The sequence below is a fragment of the Loxodonta africana genome, chromosome 23, assembly GCF_030014295.1.
Source record: "Loxodonta africana isolate mLoxAfr1 chromosome 23, mLoxAfr1.hap2, whole genome shotgun sequence".
NCBI classification, from domain to species: Eukaryota; Metazoa; Chordata; class Mammalia; order Proboscidea; family Elephantidae; genus Loxodonta; species Loxodonta africana.
Window position 1 is genome coordinate 60,530,063 of NC_087364.1, and position 25,420 is coordinate 60,555,482.

At 37.1% G+C, this 25,420-nt stretch overlaps 1 protein-coding gene across 11 annotated transcripts in view; it reads left to right on the forward strand.

Annotated features, from left to right (window-relative positions):
- The window catches only part of TRPC1 (transient receptor potential cation channel subfamily C member 1), a 190,705-nt gene that overhangs the window by 9,451 nt on the left and 155,834 nt on the right, over positions 1-25,420 (forward strand). For 6 of the 11 annotated variants that reach the window (XR_010319146.1, XR_010319144.1, XR_010319143.1 and 3 more), the window contains exons 2-5: positions 4,177-4,331; positions 6,413-6,499; positions 11,309-11,410; positions 15,391-15,593. Coding sequence is in view for 7 of the 11 variants with exons in the window: in XM_064275553.1 (XP_064131623.1) it covers positions 4,177-4,331; positions 6,413-6,499; positions 11,309-11,410; positions 15,391-15,593 (547 nt within the window). In the remaining 4 variants the exon portion in view is untranslated. Of the gene's footprint in view, positions 1-2,314; positions 2,424-4,176; positions 4,332-6,412; positions 6,500-11,308; positions 11,411-15,390; positions 15,594-25,420 lie in introns of those variants that run through there. The other 5 variants (XM_064275552.1, XM_064275555.1, XM_064275557.1 and 2 more) reach the window with 5 other exon arrangements.

Below are 25,420 nucleotides of genomic sequence, written 5' to 3' on the forward strand. Positions count from 1 at the left end.
CCCAGTCCTGTGCCATCATCAGAACCGTTGTTATGCTTAAGCCCACTGCTGCAGCCACTCTGTCAGTCCATCCCATTGAGGGTCTTCCTCTTTTTAGTAGACCGTCTGCTTTGCTTGGCATGACATCCTTTTCCAGAGATTGGTCCCTCCAGATAACATGCCCAAACCATTTGAGACAAAATTTCGCCGTCATTTCTTCTAAGGAGCATTCTGGTTGTAAAGATTATAGCCTTGCAAACCTTATGGGGCAGTTCTACTTTTTCCTGTTGCATCACTGTGAGTTGAAATTGACTCAATGGCGACAGTTTTTTGTTTGTTTGTTTTGGTTTGGTTTTAACAGTTTTTTGTTTGTTTTGGTTTGGTTTTAAAGTAACAGTTCAGCGGATGGTATCTTTTATCATATTTGCGAGCAGAGACACACATAAACCCTTTAATTTGCTGATGATGTGTAATCAGTTCATTGTGGAGAAGAAGGGAGTATAAAGGGATCTAGTCCCTGTCAACTCTCCATGGAGAGCATTTTCAGGAAACTGGTTTTTCAGTTAATGAATCAGGAGGCCCTTTTTGAAATTTCAGTATGGGTCAAGAGAGGGCAGAATTTCGCCTTTATTACTGGGCACAGCCTAATCTCAGAGTCACATGTCACCTTTTTGGTATGATCTACTACATTGTAAGGAAGGATGTTTTGAGTTCCTAGTAAACTTTGCATACCTTTGGGTAACCCAAAACCAAACCCACTGCCATCGAGTTCATTCTGACTCGTAGGAGCCCTATAGGACAGAGTAGAACTGCCCCCCTAGGGTTTCCAAGGAGCTCCTGGTGGATTCAAACCACCGACCTTTTGGTTAGCAGCTGTCTCTCTTAACCACTGTGCCACCAGGGTTTCCGTCTTTGGGTAGGGATGTATTTAAAACATGCAACGTTTCTTAAATACTATTAAGCTTCTGTTTCATTAACACCTGACTAAATATATTTAGGAGCCCTGGTGGTGCAGTGGTTAAACCACTCAACTGTGAACTGAAAAGTTGGTTCAAACCCACTGGTGCTCTGCGGGAGAAAGATGTGGCAGTCTGCTTCTGTAAAGATTTGCAGTCGTAGAAACCCTATGGAGCATTTCTATTCTGTCCTATGGGGTAGTTATGAGTCGCAACAGACGAGAGGGCAGCAGGTTTACATGTGTTTAATGGGATCTCTTTAGCTATTTGAGTTGGGATTTTGAAGTGTATGAGGATGGCACTGGGAAGAAAAAGAGCAAAGCACTGGATATTGCTGAGAAATATTATGTTGACATTGGCCACATTAAAGAAATAATTGTTGTAATGGTGAAAAAAATCGGCAGAAAAGAGAGGTAGGAGAGTACTGAAGACAAGATTTTACTATTTCATAAGTTGCCATCGGACATAGCGTTTCTAAGTATTTTATACAGGAAAGTTTTCCAACTCATCAAAGTTTTAGAATGTACTGGTTTAAAATGCTGCTATAGGAAATGGTTCAGAATTAATTAATGAAAAAATGACTCTTAAATCACTAAAAATTAATGGTGGATAGTATACAACAGGAAACACTGGTGGTGTAGTGGTTAATGAGTTAATTAGCAAAATAGCTGAAGGAGGAGTAAGTGACTAAAAGAGAGAACTGAGGAAATTAGCCAGAATGCAGGAAAAGGAGATAGAGGAAAAATAAGAAAACTTGAGAGACACAGAAGCTGGACCAAGAAGGTGTGATGTAATGTTTAATAGAAATTTTAATAGGAGAAAAATTATTATAGGAATGAAGAGACAATGGGTGAAAAAGTTACAGAAATAATGAAGGGCAGATGTCCTCAGAGTCATAAAGCCTAATGAGTTCCAAACAAGATTAATAAAAAATAAATTCCCATCTAGACACAGCATGAAACCAAAAAGAATATAGCAGAATTTTTGTGGTAGCATTTTCTCACTACTAAGATAATAAAACATTCACTTGAAATAAGGTATTACATGTTATTTTCCAGTGATAGTGATGAATTTTCATGATCTACCTGTGAAAGCCCATGGAAGCAGCAGTCAAGAAATCAAAGTACATATTGCATTGGGCACATCTGCTGCAAAAGACGTCTTTAAAGTATTAAAAAGCAAAGATGTCACTTTGAGGACTAAGGTGCACCTGACCCAAGCCATAGTATTTTCAGTCACCTCATATGCATGCAAAAGCTGTGCAATGAATAAGGAAGACCGAAAAAGAATCAGTGCCTTTGAACTATGGCGTTGGCGAAGAATATTGAATATATTATGGGCTGCCAGAAGAATGAACAAATCCGTCTTGGAAGGAGTACAGCTAGAATGCTCCTTAGAAGCAAGGATGGCAAGACTTCATCTTATGCACTTTGGACATCTTATCAGTAGGGACCAGTCCCTGGAGAAGGACATCATGCTTGGTAGAGGGTGAGTGAAAAAGAGGAAGACCCTCAACGAGATGAGTTGACACAGTGGCTGCAGCAATGGGCTCAAGCATAACAAGTGTGAGGATGGCACAGGACTGGGCAGTGTTTGGTTCTGTTGTACATAGTTGCTATGAGTTGGAACCAACTCCACAGCACTTAACAACAACTGTGACTGCTCAGTGTTGGTTCAACTTGTGACTAAGAGCATCACTTTGTAAAGTGTTTGATAGGAGTTAGATATACAGTTTTTACCATGATTCATTAGTGTCTAAATATTAATTAATAGTGCTATGAGGAAAATATTTCTTTTTGGGACTAGAAGAAAAAAAGTTTTCTTCTTGAGGCAATTAAGGGCATCTGCCATCAGGAAAATGACCTTTTAACTTCTTTCAAAGTGAATGCGAGCTTTAAGGCTGTTGATTTAAAATAGTGGCAAATTTTGTTTGAAATGTTAACAGAATCCGTTGCCCATCTTTCTTATTCGCTTATTTATCCTAGCTTTAGTCATTCTTCTTTATCATAAAATTGTTTGTGTTTCTTTATCTTTCCGGTCTCTACTCTGTTTTTTCCCTCACCTCTTATTCATAGACTTCTAAGTAATAAAAACCCAGTGCCGTTGAGTAGATTCCGACTCATAGCCACCCTATAGGACAGAGTAGAACTGCCCCATAGAGTTTCTGTAAGTATATTTTCAAGTCATTTAAAATAGTTTATTCATCCTGTGTTTAAAAAAAATAAAATGAAATAAATCTCACTTTGCTTTCTTTCTCTAATTAGTATTTCTCTTGATATTTTCCTCTTATTACTGCACCAGGTGGGCTGCAAACAAGGATAGTGGACCCTCAGTGAAAATTATTGCCTTCATAGTTATTCTCATTTCCCCACATGGGTCAGCTGTTTTGATGTGAGCTAATAAACCCTGGTGGCGTAGTGGTTAAGCGCTACAGCTGCTAACCAAAAGGTTGGCGGTTCAAATCCACCAGGCGCACCTTAGAAACTCTGTGGGGCAGTTCTACTCTGACCTATAGGGTCGCTATGAATTGGAATCTATTCAACGGCAATGGGTTTGGTTTTTGGGAATGTCAGGCAGAAGGAAATCTTCGTGCTCCTGATAAGCTTTATTAATGAGATACATATGCGATTATTGGGAGGGTAGGGAGGAAAAGAATGCATTTGGGGGCATCCTTCCCTTTTAATATATCTACCCAAAGCATATACGTATGGGTTTTACCCAAAGCATATACGTATTCACGGCCGTTTTCCAGTGTGTATTTTCACCTGTACAATCTCTTTATAGCATCCTCCATTTATTACTAGATCCTGTTTTTAACCATTATGAAGTATGAGTAAATGTGTGTATGTATCTGAGATGTAAAACTGAATTTCTCTAATCTCTTTTCTCTTACTTTTCTAGCCTCCAGTTTGTGTTTTAGCATCTTTTATTAAATTGCTTTAAATATCTTCTAAAATTTTCCCTCCTTACTTATAAGCATCCAATTATGAATTTCAAACAAAATTACTTTTATTGCAAACCACACTTTAAAATTTTTCTACTTGGCGTTTTATGCTTGCAGCTGATGTCCACGTTACCAGAACACAAGTTTTCAGCAAGGAAATGCTCCCATTTTCTTTGCCCATTTCCACTTACAAAAATAAGCCCAGGTTTTTCATCTTTTAAATCAGCCTTGTTCCTTATAGTCATTCTTAATTAATATGTCATGGATATTAAATTATGTTTGTATATTGTTATTTAGGTGACTATTATATGGTTAAAAAGATTTTGGAGGAAAACTGTTCAGGTGACTTGAACATAAATTGCGTAGATGTGCTTGGGAGAAACGCTGTTACCATAACTATTGAAAACGAAAACTTGGATATTCTACAGCTTCTTTTGGACTACGGTTGTCAGGTACAAGGCTAGATAATTATACCCGTTAGCTGCTAAGTACTGTTAGCTGTGCCTCGATTTCTTTCTATTGTTCTTGCTCTCCTTTTTTTTTTTTTCTTCCCCTCTCATTCTTTCACCTTTTATTTGGTTCTGAGTCATTTTAAAATTTTATAAAACAAACCAAAAAAAGCAAATTTTAGGTTGAGTTAGCATTCGACTCTCAAATTTCACTCCCCACAGCCTCCTTGTCCTTTATGTGTTTTCCAGCTTCTGGTAGAGGTTAATTATCAGGAATTATTAAAGCTGATTTTGTCTGTATTACCTATATCGTTGCTATTTATACTACATACCTAAAATTTATACTACATACCTAAAAATAGTACAAATGTTCTTGGGAGCGTTGTCAAGGGAGCAGGTTTAGCTGTGGCCCAGTGTCATTCACAGCCATAAGACCAAAATATTCCTGACTCACAAAGCACTTGTCAATTTGACTTTGTGTTTCACCCATTAGGTTTTCATAAATTTTTGTCTGAAATTTAATGTTTGCTTCTAACTAAAAGTGAATAAACATATTATTTAACTGGAAAAGATCAACTTTTCTGTTTGTCTTCCTGTCCGTTCAGGGAGAAAAACACATGAGTCCTGAAAGAATTAAAAGAGTCAAGAAATTCTGAAGTAAATTTAGTAATATTATTTTCCTTTCCTTTTTGGTTTGTTTATGATGAGACTTAGCACATTCATGCTGGCCTTTTTTTTTTTTTTTTGCATTTAAATGGCATGATTGTGTACTTTATTGTGGGTTTAATTAATGAGGCAGAATTTTTTAAGTGGCTTGAGCATGTACTCAACAGATGTGTGCAAATAGTGGGCACTCGTTTTTTTAAATGTAAGTGGGTTAGTTCCATGTACATTTCTATTATATGTATATTATAATACATGGTACTGTCTCCATGTATATATACTTATACTAAAAAAAAAAAAAAAAATGCTTATCCAGCAACCTCAGCTATCCAGAACATAACTGAGAACCGGAAATTAAGTAAAAAAACTCCGAGCGGCCAGAATAGCTGTCAGGAAGTCTCCAAATTAAGCTTATTTACTTTATTTATAGGAGCACTTCCGGAGCCCTCCTTCAAGACTGTTTTTTCTCATTTTAGTGTCCATTTTGGCAAACTTAGTTATTTAATTTTCCCACACATATAGAATTTGAAAGACAATGGAAGAGGCATGAGGGCTATATCAAAATAAAGTAGGAGCAGTATCTCTGACACTGCTTAATAAAAAGGCCAAGAGCATTAAACGTCTGATAATCTCAGATATATGTGTATATATGTTAGAATGGTAATTAACGTTAATAACAGTGGCCCAGAGTCAGTCAGGAAAAGCTAAATTATATTCAATACCTATTATTTCAGAAGAAAGGAGAAATATAGTACTTCTGAAAACAAAAGTTTCCCACCAAAATAGTTAAAGTTTTAGAGGTAAATACTTAAAGGCATAAGCTTCAGTTACCTAGAAAATAAGAAACTTAGTCCCTGATGATTCTGGATAAATGAGGTTTTTTAATCATTTTTGCTTTTTTTTATACATATGAGTCTGTACATCCAGTAATACCAATAGCTCTGTAACATACATGGTTCTTTCACATACATGATCACCTTTGAACATCATAACTACCCTCATAGATGTGTAATTTTATACATCAGTAAACTGAGGCTCATAGACTTTAATGAGTTGCCCAAAGTTGCAAAATCAGTAAGAGCGAAGCTAAGTTTTTAACCTTGATTCTCTGACTGCAGATCCCATGTTCTTTCCAGTTGACTGTGTTCTGTCTCAGGTTGTCTGTGTCTTCCCTATCAGCCAATGAACGCCCAGGACTTCTCTTGAGGGCGATTGCGAAACTGATTAAGCCAAGTACGGGTTCTGTGCTAAAGGATTGTAAAACTAACTGGACGCTTAAAAGTATATGTGAATTACAAGCTAATTAAACAATACAAAAGTGTGTTTCTTAAGTGCTGATTGGCAATAATTTTTGATTGACCCTGTATATTATTTTGAGGTTTACAAAGTGCTTTCATATATTTTACCTTGTTTTATACCAGTACTCCTCACCTGGGCATTTTGCCCTGCCCCACCCAAGGGGTTGTTTGGAATTGCCTGGAGACATTGTTCGTTTTCACAGCTACAAGGCAAGTTGCTATGGTATCTAGTGGGTAGACGCTAAGGGTGCTATTAAACATTTCAAAATGCATGGGATAGCTCCCACAACAAAGAATTATCCATCCTAAAACGTGAGTAGCGCCGTTATTGAGAAACTTCGTTTTATACTTAAAATTTTGTGATTCACAACAAATGTGTTAGAAACGTAGGAAAGGGCAAGATTGCTGTGGATCGTAGCTACCAAGAAAGGTTTCATGGCAGAGGTGTCAGTTGAGCTCAGCCTTGAAATATTAATAATTTTTAATGAACACTTATGTTGTGCTATTGTGCTACTCTGTGCCAGGAGCCCTAATTGTCGTTGTTAGTTCCTGTTGAGTTGGCTCTGACTCATGGCCTTAATGTGTAACAGAATGAAACATTGCCTGGTCCCGTGCTGTCTTCATGATCGTTGGTACGTTTGAGTCCATTGTCGTGGTTGTTGTGTCAGCCCATCTCACTGAGGCTTTCCCTCATTTTTTCTGACTTAAGCATCCATTTCTCTGAGTTGATTAACCCTCACAACGGCCCTATGAAGTAGGCACTAGTATTATCTCCATTTTATAGAGAAAGAAACCAAGGTACAGAAAGGTTAAGTAACTTGCCCAAAGTCACCCTGTAAATGGCAAACCTAGAGCTTAAACCTAGGTTCTGACTTGAGAGCCTATGGTCTTCCCTACTACCCTAATCAACTTTCCAAAGTGTATTGGTAGGTACAGAGGAGAGAACAGAGTATGTGGAGAAGATTGTAAACAAAGGTACATGCAGTGTATGTTCTTGGGACAGTCAATTGACTTAGCTATTTTTTTTTTATTAATTTTTATTTTGCTTTAAGTGAAAGTTTACAAATCAAGTCAGTCTCATACAAAAATTTATATACACCCTGCTATATTCTCCTGGTTGCTCTCTCCCTAATGAGACAGCACGCTCCTTTCCACTCTCTATTTTCGTGTCCATTCGGCCAGCTTCTGACCCCCTCTGCCCTCTCACCTCCCATGACCTAGCCTTTTTTAATAGAATATTTGGGCTGGAGAATAGTGGGAAGTATCAGGAAAAGTCACTAAACAAAACAGACTGATGAAAGGGGCCTTGAATGCCAGGCTAAGGGATTTGGGTTTTATGTGTTAGACAATAGGTATCATTAAATAATTTTTGAAAAAAGGCGTGGCGTATGTCCGGTGGTATTTTAGAAGGATAAATCTAGTGACTGTTTCAGTATAGATTGGGGACTGGAGGGTGGGGAAGATGATAGCCTGAGTGTACAGTTTTTACAGTCATCCAGGCATAAAAAGGTTAAGGTCAAAACTGGATTAGTGGCAATAAGAATGGGGAAAAAAGTGGTAGATACGAGAAATATTATGAAGGAAGAATTAACAGAACCTAGTGATTGTTTAGGAGCCTTGGTGGTGCAGTGGTTAAGAGCTTGGCTGCTAACCAAAAGGTCGGCAGTTCGAATTCACCAGCTGCTCCTTGGAAACCCTATGAGGCAGTTCTACTCTGTCGTGTAGGGTTCCTGTGACTTGAAGTCGACTTGATGGCAGCAGGTCTTTTGTTTGTTTGTTTTAGTGATTGTTTCAATTTGGAGGGAAGGGAATCGAGAAGGATTCCAAGATGATTTGGAAATTTTAAACATGGAAGGCTAGAAGAAGAATGAAAGAAAAACAGGGACCTGAAAAGAAGTCAAGCTTGGGGCAGAGGAGTGGGAATTTTGGGGCAGAGGAATGGGAATTCTGGTTTTAGCCATGTTTATTTGGGGGATTTCAGGCAGTCTTCAGCTGACAGTGATGAAGACTATATCTGTAGGGAGAGGTCAGGCTAGAGAAATAAAGTAGGCAGTGAGGAATTTGGAGATGACCACTGATCTGAGAGTGGCAGAAACCACAGAGAGGAGCAAAGGGCTGATGCAGATTCTTAGTGAGCATCTACATTTAAGGGCATTGGAGGGAAAGGATTTCATTGAAGGGGACCTTGTGCCTGCTTAAAGATGGCACAGGCAGTTAGGCTAGTGTAGCATTGCAAAAACCAAAGAAACAGGTTTAATACATTGTTTAGAAATCAAGGAGAATGAGGAGGTAGAAAAGGCCATTGGATTTTGAAAGTATGGCATCAGTAGAATTAGAAAAACGGATGGATTTGCAAAGTTTGACGCAGTGAAAGGAAGAAGAAAACTTGAGTGGCAAGATAAAGATAGGATCAAGTCAAATTAGCAAAGAATAAAGAACGATTTAAAGTGTTGGGGGTTGTGGGAGCTGGGGTTGGGGGAATTTCTGAGACTGAAGGATCAAGGTCCTATAGAGGGAAAAAAAAAAAAAAAAACAGACCCGTTACCATTAGGTCGATTCCAACTCATAGCGACCCTATAGGACAGCGTAGAACTGCCCCATAGGGTTTCCAAGGAGCAGCTGGTGGATTCGAGCTGCCAGCTTTTGGCTAGCAGCCAAGCTCTTAACCACTGCAGTAGAGTACAAAGTAGAATATCAAGATGGAGAATTTAGCTTTGTGAAGGAATTAAGTCACTTCTTACTCTGAGCTTAGAGGAAAGAGTATGAGAATTGTAGAAGAGAAAAATTCTGAGATGAGAAGAAAAATAGGGACCTCATAGATACATAATAAATAGATGGTTTGAATAGGTTTTAATTGTCGTTAGGTGTCTTTGAGTTGGTTCCAACTCATAGCGACCCTGTGTACAACAGAACGAAATACTGCCAGCTCCTGCACCATCTTCACAATTGTTGCTTTGTGTGAGCCCATTGTTGCAGCAGCTTTTAATTAGGAATGATCAAATATCTGTGATAAATTGGGAAACAAAACTAGTGGAGACATTCTGTATACCCATAGATATTTTTGAAATAATGTAAAATATTTTTTTCCTTTAGAACTGCCCTTGATTTGTCAAATAACATACCACTTGTGCAGTGAGTCAACAGTGATTTCTTATTTACATGACTTTTTAAATATAAATAAATATTCCTTAAAACTGAAGCTTGTCCTTTTAAGCATTGAAATAATATGAATTTTTATTCTTTACTAGATAATGTATTCTGAATATAATTTAACTTTAAGTTGAATGTAATCATTTTACTTTGCTTCATGTGCTCAGAAACTGTGATCATGTTTGTCTTTACATTAAATGGTTTTGGACTGCTGTGCATAGGTAGTGACTTTGCTATACTAGCATTTTGTCTTCTCAGTGGTCAACTTTTAGCAGGTTTTTATTTTCTCCCCCTACTTTGTTAGTCTTAACCTACTATTCCTCTATTCAGTGAATATCTGAAGGGTACTTGGGGAAACCAGATATCCGTCATTTATAGACAGTTCTAAGTCAGTGTGCTTGGGCCTGTTTCTTTTGGGCAATAATATCGATGAAGTTAATTTGGTACAGTTCGATACGCTTGTCTTGGAAAGTTGCAACTGGGATCCATGGCTATGTTTCAGATGGTTGAAGTTGCCTGGTGTTTGACTTTGAGAGTAGCGGTATTACTATATTTAGCTTCATAAGTTAAAACTTGAAATCATAAATTTAGTAGCAATGGGCACAACATTCTTTTTGTTTGGTTGCTTCAACTGACCAAGTTATTGTAAGAACTAAAGAGAAATGTTTGCAAAGCAGAAGAATCCTAGGCCTTTATGTCATAGGCTAGAGCCCCATGAACCCTAAAAGTTTTAAGGGGTGAAACAATAAATTGCCCATTTAGGTGGGAATTTTTTTCATGTGGGAAAACATAGGCTCTTCCTAATGGTTGAGTGACTCTTCCAACTCCTTGTTTGGGGTGCTTAGTTCTATTTTTAGACATCTAGGTAATGTCTACCATTTTTTGCCCCATTTTTGACATCCAGATAAAGTGAGTGAAACCTTTATTCTATTCAGCTACAAAGAATACTGAAGATCTGATAATAGTTTCATTCTGAGAGAGAACATTGATTTAAACAGTTATAAGGATAACAGGAAGAAAATGTTAAGAATGAAAATAATCAGGGCATTTTCTTAGATTAAATTTATTATTTATCCCCGTGTTTTTCTCCTGCCTTTGTGGTTTTTCCTTTAAAAAAAAAATTGACGTCAATTGTTGCCATGTATCACTGTAGGCTTTGTTACAGAGGTGAAAAGCTCCACATTTCTTCAGCTTCTGTTTACTTTTTCCTACTGTCACAGGGAGCTATAGGTTGGGAGTAGAACTATAAAGTCCATTCTCCTGTCTCTAAGGACACTGGTAACCTAATTCTTGATGGTTTTAACTTTATGAGATTGCTTATACTAATGTCAGGTTTGTACAGCTTTGGTGAGCCTGTGCTTCAGAGATTAGAAGTCCCCACCTTTATGTAGTTTCCATTCTTCCCTATCCTCGTGGTTTGCATAGATGATCATTTTTATTAGCCTGAACATAATGCTTTACCAGTAGTAGTAATAGTTCCCGGCAATTTCTTTTATGGATTTGGAATGTTAAGATTCTTTTGGTCCACAGTTCAAGAGTAAAGATCTTGGAAAAAAAAAATTCACTTTAAATATTGCACAGATCAGCACTATTCCGTTAATAACCCCCTCTATCAAGCATTCAGTATCTTACCAGCTCATGTGACGGAAACCAGGACAGAAACACGTGTGTGTCACGGTATGCAGCATAGTGAAGGCCAGCAAATGTACTAAATTTGTACAGTCTAAATTTTTAAAAAATTTCAGCATTACTGTTTATAACACAGTTCAAAAATTTAAAAAACAGTTTGTTGTGAATTACTAAAAATAAGTACTTTACCTTTTTATTTTCCATTTTCATTTTTAACCTTTTTTTTTTTTTTTTTTGAAGTCCACAGATGCACTTTTGGTGGCAATCGACTCTGAAGTAGTGGGAGCTGTTGATATACTACTTAATCATCGGCCAAAACGATCATCAAGACCAACTATAGTAGTTAGTACTCTTAAGTATTTATTAACGCGGATTTTTAAGCTAAAATAGATACCCTGCCCCATTTTTTTCTTCCCCCAAATTTATTTTGCTTTAAAGAAATAGTTCTCCCCCCCACTGTCAAATATTACTTTAAAATAAGTAGATATTTGCAAGTAATTAATACTGCTGTATTGCTTCTAGGAAGTATGTTTGAAGCTAGTGATAGTTCCATAATTTTATCAATGTGGACCAGTATTTTTAGTTTGGAATATTCTGTAGTTAATGTTGAAAATATAGTTTCCAGTTGGATTTAAGAATTAAATGTAAACAATCAAACCATAAAAGTAGGTGAGTATTTAACTGATTAGGTACAGAAGGACTTTCTAATCATAAAAAACCAAAAACCCACTGCTGTCGAGTCAGTTTCGACTCATAGCAACCCTATGAAGTGGGCAAAAAATGAGAGTGGCAAAGACCAATGTCTTTGACTATAGAAGTTAAACTTCTAGAATTCAACTATCATCCAAAATTTAGAAAGCAGATCGATAACTGGGAAAAGATATTTGCGGAATGTATCACACATTAATAATTTTAAGAATACACAAATTAATTAAAAAACCCCGAAATGCTCAAATTTATGAAAAACACCAAAATCATAATAGAAAAGAACATGAAAAAAAAATCTCAGAAAAGAAAGTGTAAACTATTAAACCTTACTGATCATCAAATACAAGAGATACTAATTTTTGCTTACCAAATTAGCAAAGATTCTGTAAAAAATAATAATTATTGATGGCAGGTAGTAGTACAGTCCCATATACCATTGATACAAACCAAAACCAAACCCAGTGCCGACGAGTCGATTCCGACTCTTAGCGACCCTATAGGACAGAGTAGAACTGGCCCATAGAGTTTCCAAGGAGCACCTGGTGGAGTCGAACTGCTGACCTTTTGGTTAGCAGCCGTAGCACTTAACCACTACGCCACCAGGCTTTCCATATACCATTGATAGGGAGGGTATTTTGGAAAGCAGTTTGGCAGGGTGCATCAGAAACAAGAAAAATGTTCATGTTCTTTAACCTAGCCCTTCCTCCTTTGGAAACCTATAAAGGAAATGATCTAAAATGCAAGCAAAAATGTTAATGGTAATCTTATTTGTAGCACTAAGGAAAAAAACCCATTGATGTCGAGTTGAGTCCGACTAACAGCAACCCTATAGGACAGAGTAGAACTGCCCCATAGGGTTTCCAAGGAGCGGCCGGTGGATTCAAACTGCTGACTTTTTGCTTAGCAGCAATGCTCTTAAGCCAAGTTCTTAACCACTGTGCCACCAGGATCCCAAGAAAAGAAAGAAGGAGAGAAAGAAAGGAAGGAAAGTAGGAAGGCAGGCAGGCAGGCAGGAAGGCCATGTGAACCAATCTAAACATCACAAAATAGAGGACTGGTAATATAAACCATTACATATACGTACAATGAAATATTATACAACCATTAAATTGGTATTTTTATGAGTATTTTGAAACATGGAAGAAATACGCTATAGTAAGTGGAAAAAAATACTAAACTGCATAATTTAATACAAAGTTAAAAAATATGCATAGAAAAGGAACTAACAGGTCAGCTCTTGTCAAATTAGGGATACTTTTTCTTTTTAAATTTTTCTTTATTGTTTTTGTAATTAGGAAGATGATCAGCAATAATCATTTAAATAGTAATTTTTAAAAATGAAGTATTATATATCAAATTTAAAAATTATAACATTCGTTATTGGTGAGGTTACAGTGAAACAGTTTGAATAACTACTGGGCGTATAAATGGGCTATAAACAGAAGAAAAATAATGTTTTAAAAAGAATTATAAGTTGGTGGCAGATTATCTGTCATGATCTGAGAGCTATATAGATTGCATACTGTATCACATATTAACAGAAATATTTTACTCTCAATGATAAGGGAGAAAAGGGCAATAAATACTCATTTTGGGTATTACTAAATTTGTATAAGCTTAACTTTCGCTATAGGATTGTACCACTCAGTTTAAGTGGCGGTAAGAAGCCATAAGAAGAGAGGAAAAAGGGCAAGTATATAAAAAAAAAAAATTCAGAAAAGGAAATAAAAATAATAAGTATGTGGGAAAATATTCAAATCTATCATTAATCAAGAAAAGCAAACTAAAGTTTCAATCGAATTGAGAGTGATCATCTCTAGTGCTGATGAGTAAAGCTTTAGTGTGAAGCGGGCACATTCCTATATTATTGGTAAAAAAAAAATTATTATTGGTAATATAAACTATTAAAAGGACTTTGACGATATGTATCAAGAGCTTCAAAACTGTTCATGGCCTTTAGACCTATAATTCTATTCTGGGGCTCCAAAAAATAAATAAATAAAAATTTTTTAATGTTAATGAGATAATACTAAATTTGGAAAAATTTATATTCATAAAGATGTTTGCAGTAGTTTTATTTAGATTAGCTAAATAAAATATCTCCAACACAGAATTTCTGAATCCCCTTATTGCATTCGAAGTTCTATGCAGGGTATTTTTCTGAACATTCTGGGCTGTAGCTTTATAAAACCAAAACCCATTGCTGTGGAGTCGATTCCGACTCATAGCGACCCTACAGGACAGTGTAGAACAGCCCCGTGGGATTTCCAAGGTAGATTTGAACTGCAGACCTTTTGGTCAGCAGCTGAGCTCTTCACTGCTGTGCCATCAGGGCTCCATGGTTTTATCAGATTATTAAAAAGGTCCTTGATCCCCAAAATATTAAGAGACATTGTTTTTAATCATAGGTGGTTGGCATCCCCACTATTTATGCAAAAGATGTTCTTAAAGGAAGTGTGGTAGAGAGTGGGCTAGAAGGAAATACTGTACCCGGAAATGTTCTTTGGGTAGTAGGAGTTACGGGTATTTTTATTTTTTCTGCTTTTCTATATTTTTCAGATACTTTATCAGTATGCACTACTTTTACAATGCTAATAAAAAGTACCCCCCCCCCAAAAAAGTGAATTTTATGTGCTTACAGTATGGAATCAGTACTCAGGGACACCTGTATGATCAAGTGAGAAGTACTGGAAAGGATATGCAATAGTCATAAAATATTGAACCTTATTTGCCTCGATCCTTTAATTACTAATATTTCTTTCCTGGTGTCATGGCGTCCAGGCCCAAGGGCCCATGAGGTAGAAGGAGCTCAGGCTCTGGAAGTGACGCAGACGTGGGCTCCCATTAGCAGTCAGCCACTTTTTTTGTGTGGCTTGGGCACATTAACTTCTCTGAGCCTCAGTTACTTTGTGAGGGTTGTAACACTCAATTTCACAGGCTATTGTGGGGATTATGTGAGATGATAACTGTAAAGCACCTAACAGTACCAGGACTCATTTTAAATGGTAACTATGATTGTTAGTGCTTTTGAGCATCCGTAATGGAAAGTAGTATAGGTAACGATTGGGAATGTGTAGAGCATTACACAAAACAAAGACTATTTCGTATTCACTGCTCCCTTCACGTAGCTTCGTTGCTCTCAATGTGATAGGTTTGCCATAAAGGTGAAATTGTTAAAGTGTTTCTCGTGCATTTATACTCTGCCTATTTTTGTTAAATTTCTGTTTTTCTATTTTTTTTCTATTATATTCCCTTTCCAAAATTCTGTCCATTATCCTTGCCGTTATGCATGCTTTCATAATCTTGTGGAAATTAAACACTTTTTCCTGAAATATTTCTCTAGACGTCCTTACTTCCTCTTTGTCAGGAAGACATTACTCTAATCATATGAATGTTTCCTATTGAAATTTTTGTACTGTTGTGATTATATTGCATTTTAATTAAAGTTTTGAGGTTTTGTTAAAAAATTATTCCCAGTAAAATATTATATTCCTTCAAATAATTCTTATGTTCTTTAGGTCTTCTATTTTTTTTTCCATTTTATTCTTCAGATAAACATGTTTTCTTAAAGTCACGAATAATAATTTTTGGGCATTCATGTAACTATTTTTCAGAAACTAATGGAAAGAATTCAGAATCCTGAATATTCAACAACGATGGATGTTGCACCTGTCATTTTAGCTGCTCATCGTAACAACTACGAAATTCTTACAATGCTGTTAAAGCAGGATGTGTCTCTACCCAAGCCCCATGCTGTTGGCTGTGAATGCACGTTGTGTTCTGCAAAAAACAAAAAGGACAGCCTCCGACATTCCAGGTTAGAAAGTAAAGGTTTTAATACAGAGATGTCTGGTGCGGTAAGATGTATGTCAACAATGTTGGGTTTTTTGTTGTTGTTCTTTCTACGTAACAAAAAAAAACACTTTTTTTTTTTTGTACGTAGCTTTTAAGAAATATGATGCTAGGGTGACTTATGACAGCCAGATTTTCTAGCCTCTTTCCTTAATAATGAGCTCTGCGTTTTTTAGAAATGCTTACAAAAAACTGAATAATAAGAAAGTTCTTCAAATTATGAATAAGATTTATGTCATAATCCTGCTTGAGGGAGGGACTATTTGCTTTCTAGAAACAGAACTTATTAACCCAAGAGAATTTCCAAGAAGAGGTAGAAGTACCACTTCCTATGTTATTTATGAAGAAATAAAAATTATTTTCTAATAGTTGACTTGTTACTCTTCTCACTTTCCCTTTCATACAATATTCAAGTCTTTATTTCTCTTCTCCATTCATCTCTTCCCATTCTCCCCACTTAAAAATGGTAAGAAGAGCTGAGGCGTGATTGACCAAGAATGTACTCTGTCTCGTTCAGTTTGAGAAAGATCACAAATTTGGGCATGTTGTATAGTTCTGGGCTGTAATTGAGAATTAAAATTTGGGCAAGGCATATAGTTTTGGGCTATAATTGAGAATATAATTTTCAGCATAGACTTACATGCATGCATATACACACACGTATATATGGTAGTTAAATTCAGTTGAAGTAATATCAACTATAATAGCATTTTCTATGGAAAACGGGTTCTAGAAGTCCCAGGTAGCCTGTTGACAAACTGTTGTTAAGGTAAAGATTGTTGTACAGTATGTATATGAAATTAGCTTTAAAGCTGCAAACCATTCAACCTCACTTCTTGCTCCCTTAGGAACAGACCTTTGGGTGACTGACAGATAGTTACAAATTCATAAATTGGGAGACTCACCTGCGAATCAATTTGATATTTATTTGCATAGGTTCAACTGGGAACTTGTTGTTGTCAAGTCTTTATTTTACATAGAGATTGATATTTCTCTTTGATGAGATCTAGTTGGTAGCTATGACTGTATCACCTAACTTTTTTTCTTAAAATGATTAGTCTGTAAAATGACAAGCAGAAATGATATGCTTTAAGACTTCTTCCAGTTTTTAAATCATTTATTAATATTAAATATAGATATTTTCCAAATAGTGTGCTTATTAAGTGTGTGTTCTTGAAGCACCTTGAGGTGGGGGACTGGGACTGTCTTGGCTCGAAGTGGGGAAAAAGCTTAATTTGAAAGCTTTTAGGGGAGCCACAGCCTGAGTTAGGTCTTGAAGTATGAGTAAGAATTAAAAGGTGAAAGGCGTTTGAGGCAGAAAGTACAGCATGGGATTACGGTTTATTTAGAGGACTGTAAGTAGTTTGGTACATTTCTGGAAGAGCTGAGTGAGTTTGTTACTGATGCTTGAGAAAAGAGTTGTAGCAAATGGGAAAGGGCCCTGACTAAAGTCATTTCCAAGAATTATTAGGTAGAAACTGAAGAAAGAAGGTGGCTAACAAAACAGGTAAAAAGAGGTGGGTCCAAGGTTTCAGTTAAGTTGAGAGCCAGTGTACTGGCAATAAGGAAGTGAGACAATCTGTACTTCAAGTTTTTTTTTTTAGGGTAATATTTTATTGTGTTTTTAGTGAAGGTTTACATAGCAAATTGTTGTTGTTGTTAGGTGCCGTCGAGTCAGTTCCAACTCATAGCGACCCTGTGCACAACAGAACGAAACACTGCCCAGTCATGAGCCATCCTTACAATCATTATGCTTGAGCTCATTGTTGCAGCCACTGTGTCAATCCACCTCGTTGAGGATCTTCCCCTTTTCCGCTGACCCTGTACTCTGCCAAGCATGATGTCCTTCTCCAGGGACTGATCCCTCCTGACAACATGTCCAAAGTATGTAAGACGCAGTCGCGCCATCCTTGCTTCTAAGGGGCATTCTGGTTGCACTTCTTCCAAGACAGATTAGTTCGTTCTTTTGGCAGTCCATGGTATATTTAGTATTCTTCGCCAACACCACAATTCAAATGCGTCAGTTCTTCTTTGGTCTTCTTTATTCATTGTCCAGCTTTCACACGCGTATGATGCTATTAAAAATACCGTGGCTTGGGTCAGGCACACCTTAGTCTTCAGGGTGACATCTTTGCTCTTCACTTTAAAGAGGTCCTTTGCAGCAGATTTACCCAATGCAATGCGTCTTTTGATTTCCTGGCTGCTGCTTCCATGGCTGTTGATTGTGGATCCAAGTAAAATGAAATCCTTGACAACTTCAATCTTTTCTCCGTTTATCATGTTGCTCATTGGTCCAGTTGTGAGGATTTTTGTTTTCTTTATATTGAGGTACAATCCATACAGAAGGCTGTGGTCTTTGATCTTCATTAGTAAGTGCTTCAAGTGCTCTTCACTTTCAGCAAGCAAGGTTGTGTCATCTGCGTAATGCAGGTTGTTAATGAGTCTTCCTCCAATCCTGATGCCCTGTTCTTCTTCATATAGTCCAGCTTCTGGTATTATTTCCTCAGCATACAGGTTGAATAGGTCTGGTGAAAGAATACAACCCTGACACACACCTTTCCTGACTTTAAACCAATCAGTATCCCCTTGTTCTGTCTGAACAACTGCCTCCTGATCTATGTAAAGGTTCCTCATGAGCACAATTAAGTGTTCTGAATTCCCATTCTTTGCAATGTAATCCGTAATTTGTTATGATTCACACAGTCGAATGCCTTTGCATGGTCAGTAAAACACAAGTAAACATCCTTCTGGTATTCTCTGCTTTCAGCCAGGATCCATCTGACATCAGCAGTGATATCCCTGGTTCTACGTCCTCTTCTGAAACTGGCCTGAATTTCTGGCAGTTCCCTGTCAATATACTGCTGCAACATAGCAAATTAGGCTCCCATTTGATAAGCACTACACAGATCGTTTGGTGATATTGGTTACATTTTTTTGCAATGTGTCAACATTCTCATTAATTGCATTCTGGATTTTCATTTCCAGTCATCTGGTTTCCCTGTCCCTTTCATCTTTGCCTTAGAGTAATTGTTGACCGTTTGGTCTCATATGGATGATTTTTTTAAAGATGTGTAGTACGCACATAATAATCTTTATTTTATGAGCTAATGTATTATTTTGCTAAAAGTTGACCTCACGGGGTAGTTTCAGATCGTGGTTTAAGGAGTATCTCAGGATGATAGTCTCAGGGAGACCTCTAGTTTCAACTGACAGAGTAAGTCAGGACTTTTTCAGGATTTTGAGTTCTTTTACACATGTTTCTCCCATTCTCTCAGGATCTGTCTATTGTGGCCCTGATCAAAGCAGTCATTAGTGGTAGCCAGGTACTATCTAGTTCTTTTGGTCTCAGGTAGATGAGGTCTTGGTTCCTGTAAACTAGTCCCGTAAACTACTTTTTTCTCTGGGTCTTTGGTTTCCTTCTTTCTCTTTTGCTTCAGATGAGAAGAGACTGATAATTGTGTCTTAGATGGACGTTTACAGCCTTTTAAGACCCCAGACACTACTCACCAAACTAAGATGTAGAACATAAACTTTATGAACTATATCATGCCAGTTGATGGAGTTGTCCCATGAGCCTAGGGTCCTAAGCCTTCAAACCCAGAAAACCAGTCCCATGAGGCGTGTGGTTATGTCTAAAAGTATCCATGACTGAGCCTCCTATGTGGCTTTTTATATATATGAATATACATGCATATACACTCATACATGTATGTACATGTATAGTTACTTCTATATATGCACACATATGTACCTACACATACATACTATACTCATATACGCATATGTACATACATACATAACCACACACAAATTTTTTGGTTGTTGGTAGTGTTGTTGCAAAATTATATATGTCATTTCCTTTATCAGAAACACCCTTTTCTCTTATGTACTTCTTAGTGACACCATTTACCTTGGTCATGCTGTGCGTTCTTCACCCACATTTGGCGCTGCCTTTCCCATCCCCCTGTCTGTGAATAAAGACAAATTACTCACCATTTTTCAGTTGTTAAGCCTTAATTTCTTTTTCTTGCCTTATCGTACTGGCTAGAACCCCCAGTACGATGTTGAATAAATGTAGTGAGAGCAGACATGCTTGCCTTGTTTCCAGTCTTAGTGGGGAAAGAATTCAGTCTTTGACCATTAAGTATGATGTTAGCTGTAATTTTTTCATATGTGTCGTTGATAAGATTGAGGAAATTTCTGTTTCTAGTTTGTTGATTTTTATCGTGAATTGTTGTTGAATTTTGCCGCATGCTTTTACCAACTCTATTAAGTTGACCATTTGATGTTTGTTTATTATTGTATTAATATGTTGTATGTATTAATTGAGGGAGCCCTAGTAGTGCAGTGGTTAAAATGCTTGGCTGGTAACCGAAAGATCAAGAGCTCGAATTCACTGGCCACTCCACGGGAGAAGGATGTGGCAGTCTGCTTCCATAAAGATTTTATAGCCTTGGAAGCCCTATGGGGCAGTTCTACTCAGTCCTATAGGGTTGTTGTGAGTCGGAATTGACTTGACGGCAGTGGGTTTGGGTTTGGATATATTAATTGATACTTGAATATCAAACTAATCTTGTATTCCTGGGATAAACCCCACTTGATTGTGGTATATAGTTCATTTTATATGCTACCGAATTTGGTTTGCTAATATGTTAAATATTTTTGCATCAGTGTTCATGAGGGATATTGTTTTGTAGCTCTGTTTCTTGTGATGTCTTTGTCTGGTTTTATCAGGCTAACACTGGTCTCGTAAAATGAGTTTTGAAATATTCTCTCCTCTTCTATTTCCGAAATAGTACGTGTAGGATTGTCATTATTTATCCCTTAAATATTTGATAGAATTTACCAGTGAATCCATCAGGACCTAGACTTTTCTTTGCACGATAATTTTTAATTATTATATTAATTTTATTAAAATAGGTCTGTTCAGATATGCTACTTATTCTTGAGTCCATTTTGATAATTTTGTTGTGCTAGGGATTTTTCCATTTTATCTAAATTGTCTAATTTGGCATAAAGTTGTTCATAATCCCTTATAATTTTTTCCTTTCTATAGTGTCTCTAGTAATACCCGTTTTTTTATTTCTGATTTTGGTAATTTGTATCTTCTTTTTTCCTTGATGAGTCTAGCTCTGAGTTTGCCATACTGTGGTCAGTGGGCTGAATTGGCCTACCAATTTTTTGGGGGGGCGGGGCGTAAATAAAGTTTCACTGGAATACGGCCATCCCCATTTGTTTATGTATTGTCTATGGTGCTCCCACTCTAACAGCCAAGTTCAGTAGTTGCAACAGAAACAGTATGGGCCTCAAGGCCTATAATATTTACCATCTGGCCCTTTACGGAGAAAGTTTGCTGAGCCTTGGTCTGGCTAAAGTTTCATTAATTATACTGATCTTTTCCAAGAAGCAATTTTAATTTCATTCATGTCTTCTATTGTTTTTCTGTTTTCTATTTCACTGCTTTCTGGTTGGCCTTTTATTCTTTCTATTCACTTTGGTTTTGGTTTGCTCTTCTTTTTCTAGCTTCTTAAGGTAGAACCTTAGCTTATTGATTTTATATCTTCCTTTTTCTAATATAAGTGTATAAAGTTATAAATTTCCCTCTAAGTACTGCTTTATCGGTATTCCACGAGTGTTTATATGTTGTGGTTTTGTTTTCATTCAGTTCAAGATATTTTCTAATTTCCCTTGTGATTTCTTCTTTGACCCATCGGTTATTTTGAAGTGTGCTGCTTGGCTTTCAAATAACTGAGGATTTTTCAGATTTCTTATTATTGGTGATTTCTAATTTAATTCTGTTTTGGTTGGGGAATTGTTATTGTTGGTTGCTCTCGAGTCTTTTCTGACTCATGATGACCCCATGTGTGCAGAGTAGAACTGCTCCATAGGGTTTTTAAGGCTGTAATCTTTCAGAAGCAGATCACTAGGCCTGTCTTCCAAGGCACCTCTGGGTGGGTTGAAACTGTTAATCTTTTGGCTAGTAGTCGAATGCTTAACCTTTTACGCCACCCAAGAACTTCCTGAGGAATGTGTAGAGCCTAGATTCCCAAATTTATTTGGAATTATTACTTTAAACAGTCTTATGGGTTTTTTTTCTCTCTTTTTTTCACCAATCTTTTTGACTTTTTTTTCCTATGCTTTAAAGCACGTTCCAGACGTCATAAAATTCACTCCCAGATTATTTGGTGTATACCTCTCTTAAAAAAAAAAAAAAAAAAAAGGCTATTTTCCACAATACTATTTAAGACCTTATAAAATTAACTGAAGAAAAAATTCTAGCCTCGAGTTGCAATAGTGAAGGATTCCATGGGGAAAATATTAAACGACACAGGAAGCATCAAAGGAAGATGGAAGGAATACACAGAGTCATTATACCAAAAAGAATTAGCTGATATTCAACCATTTCAAGAGGTGGCATATGATCAGGAACCGATGGTACTGAAGGGAGAAGTCCAAGCTGCTCTGAAGGCATCGGCAAAAAACAAGGCCCCAGGAATTGAGGGAATATCAATTGAGATGTTTCAACAAACAGATGCAGCACTGGACGTGCTCACTCGTCTATGCCAAGAAATATGGAAGAGAGCTTCCTGGCCATCTGACTGTAAGAGATCCATATTTATGCCTATTCCCAAGAAAGGTGATCCAACCGAATGTGGAAATTATAGAACAATATCATTAATATCACACACAAGCAAAATTTTGCTGAAGATCATTCAAAAACGGCTGCAGCAGTGTATTGACAGGGAGCTGCCAGAAATTCAAGCCAGTTTCAGAAGAGGACATGGAACCAAGGATATCATTGCTGATGTCAGATGGATCCTGGCTGAAAGCAGAGAATACCAGAAGGATGTTTACCTGTGTTTTATTGACTATGCAAAGGCATTCGACTGTGTGGATCATAACAAAATATGGATAACACTGTGAAGAATGGGAATTCCAGAACATTTAATTGTGCTCATGAGGAACCTTTACTTAGATCAAGAGGCAGTTGTTCGGACAGAACAAGGGGATACTGATTGGTTTAAAGTCAGGAAAGGTGTGCGTCAGGGTTGTATTCTTTCACCAGACCTATTCAATCTGTATGCTGAGCAAATAATACAAGAAGCTGGACTATATGAAGAAGAACGGGGCATCAGGATTGGAAGAAGACTCATTAACAACCTGCGTTATGCAGATGACCCAACCTTGCTTGCTGAAAGTGAAGAGCACTTGAAGCACTTACTAATGAAGATCAAAGACCACAGCCTTCAGTATGGATTGCACCTCAACATAAAGAAAACAAAAATCCTCACAACTGGACCAATGAGCAACATCATGATAAACGGAGAAAAGATTGAAGTTGTCAAGGATTTCGTTTTACTTGGATCCACAATCAACAGCCATAGAAGCAGCAGTCAGGAAATCAAAAGACGCATTGCATTGGGCAAATCTGCTGCAAAGGACCTCTTCAAAGTGTTGAAGAGCAAAGATGTCACCCTGAGGACTACGGTGTGCCTGACCGAAGCCATGGTATTTTCACTCACATCATATGCATGTGAAAGCTGGACAATGTATAAGGAAAACCGAAGAAGAGTTGACGCCTTTGAATTGTGGTGTTGGCAAAGAATATTGAATATACCATGGACTGCCAAAAGAACGAACTAACCTGTCTTGGAGGAACTGCAGCCAGAATGCTCCTTAGAGGCAAGGATGGCGAGACTGGGACTTACATATTTTGGACATGTTGTCAGGCAGGATCAGTCCCTGGAGAAGGGCATCATGCTTGGCAGAGTACAGGGTCAGTGGAAAAGGGGAAGATCCTCAACGAGGTGGATTGACACAGTGGCTGCAACAATGAGCTCAAGCATAACAACGATTGTAAGGATGGCTCATGACTGGGCAGTGTTTCGTTCTGTTGTGCATAGGGTCGCTATGAGTTGGAACCGACTCGACGGCACCTAATAACAACAACAAAATTAACAAAATATTTGATTGGTTTATAATTGCTGAGAATTTCGTATTTGGTTGGCAGCAGCCAAGTGCACAGCTACACCAATGGAATAGGAAATGAAAGAAACACAGCTTATCTTCCTAGCCATTTTTTTCTTGCCATCTCAGAAAATTAAAGAAGATAACCTGGTGCCTGTATGGGAAGTGCAATGATGGAGTGACCTTAATTCTCCCTCTACCTACAAGCATCATTTAGAAACCTACTGAATCTGCAATGTCAGTCTCAAATTTAGATGAATACCCCAGCTGAACTTCGCCAATTTTACAAGATTAATTGAAGTTTTATTCACTACAGTACCTCCTTCTTTGATAATTTTTCCAGTCCTAGCCTGCTGTGGTTATAGGAGGTCTTCTCTGTGATGCCCTTTTTAAGTTCGAATGAGGGGCTTGCTGTATTATATAGCCAGGATTGTCTTTCGGGGCAGGGGCTCACAATTTTCATTTTAAATGTAATTTTATCTATTTTGTTCAACCTTATGCTTCTTAAAAGAAATCAAGAAAAAATACTTGTATATGAAGTTTATTACACTTATCCACATAATTATCATTTCTAGCTCTCTTCATTTCTGCCAGTGGGTCTCATTACCATCTGGAATTATTTCCTTTCAGCTTGAAGCACTTATTTTAATATTTTTTGTAGGTTAAGTCTGCAATTCACAAATCCTTTTAGTGTTTGTTTATCTTAACGCATTAACCCATTGCTGTCAAGTCGATTCCGACTCATAGCGACCCTATAGGACAGAGTAGAACTGCCCCATAGAGTTTCCAAGGAGCGCCTGGTGGATTTGAACTGCCGAACTTTTGGTTAGCAGCCATAGTGCTTAACTGCTACTCCACCAGGGTTTCCCTTGTTTATCTTAGAATGTCTTTATTTCACCTTCATTTTTGAAAGATAGTGTAACTGAATATAGAATTCTTGTTGACCAGTTTTTTTTAGCCTTCGGGTGATCACTTCACTGAATTTTGCCTTCCATATTTCTGATGAGAGCTCAGCCATTAATTATATTGTTACTCTCTTGTACAAAAATGTTTCTTTGTCTTTCAGCACTTTGCCTATTTTGTGTCTAGGTATAGTGTTCTTTGTGTTTATCCTACTGGAGGCTTATTGAGTTTTTGAAACCTATAGGTTAATGTTTTTCATTAAATTTGGGAAATTTTTGGCCTTCATTTTTTCAAATCTTTTTTCTGCCCCTTTCTTTCTTGCCTTGTCTTTTGAGATTCTTATTGCACATATGTTAGAATACCTGACAAATTTCTACAGGCCTCTGAGGTGCTGTTCATTTTTCTTGAATACTTTTTCTCTGTGTCCTTTGGGTGATTTTTGTTTGTCTTCAAGTCCACTGATTCGTTCTTCTGCTACACAGTTCTGCTGTTTAGCCCATCTAATGAAGTTTTTTGTCTTATTTTTTTTTTCCCATTTTATTTGTCATACTTTTTAATGCTAGAATTTCCCTTTGGTTCTTTTATATAATTTTTATTTCTCTATTGACATTTCCTATTTTCTGACTCATTGTCATTACATTTTCCTTTAATATTTTGAATGTATTTGTAATAGTTTTGAAATCTTTGCTAAATCCAATATTTAGACCCATAAAGATTTTGTATATATATGTGTGTATATGTATATTATTTATATATATAAATTGTGTTTAGGGGAGAGTTCACAGCGCAAATTAGTTTTCATTCAAAAATTTATACACAAACTGTTTTGTGGCATTGACTGGATTTGGTATGTATTGACTTTTTCCTGAGTGTGGATGAAGAAACACCTTTTTCTTTGCATGTCTAGTATTTCTTTACTTG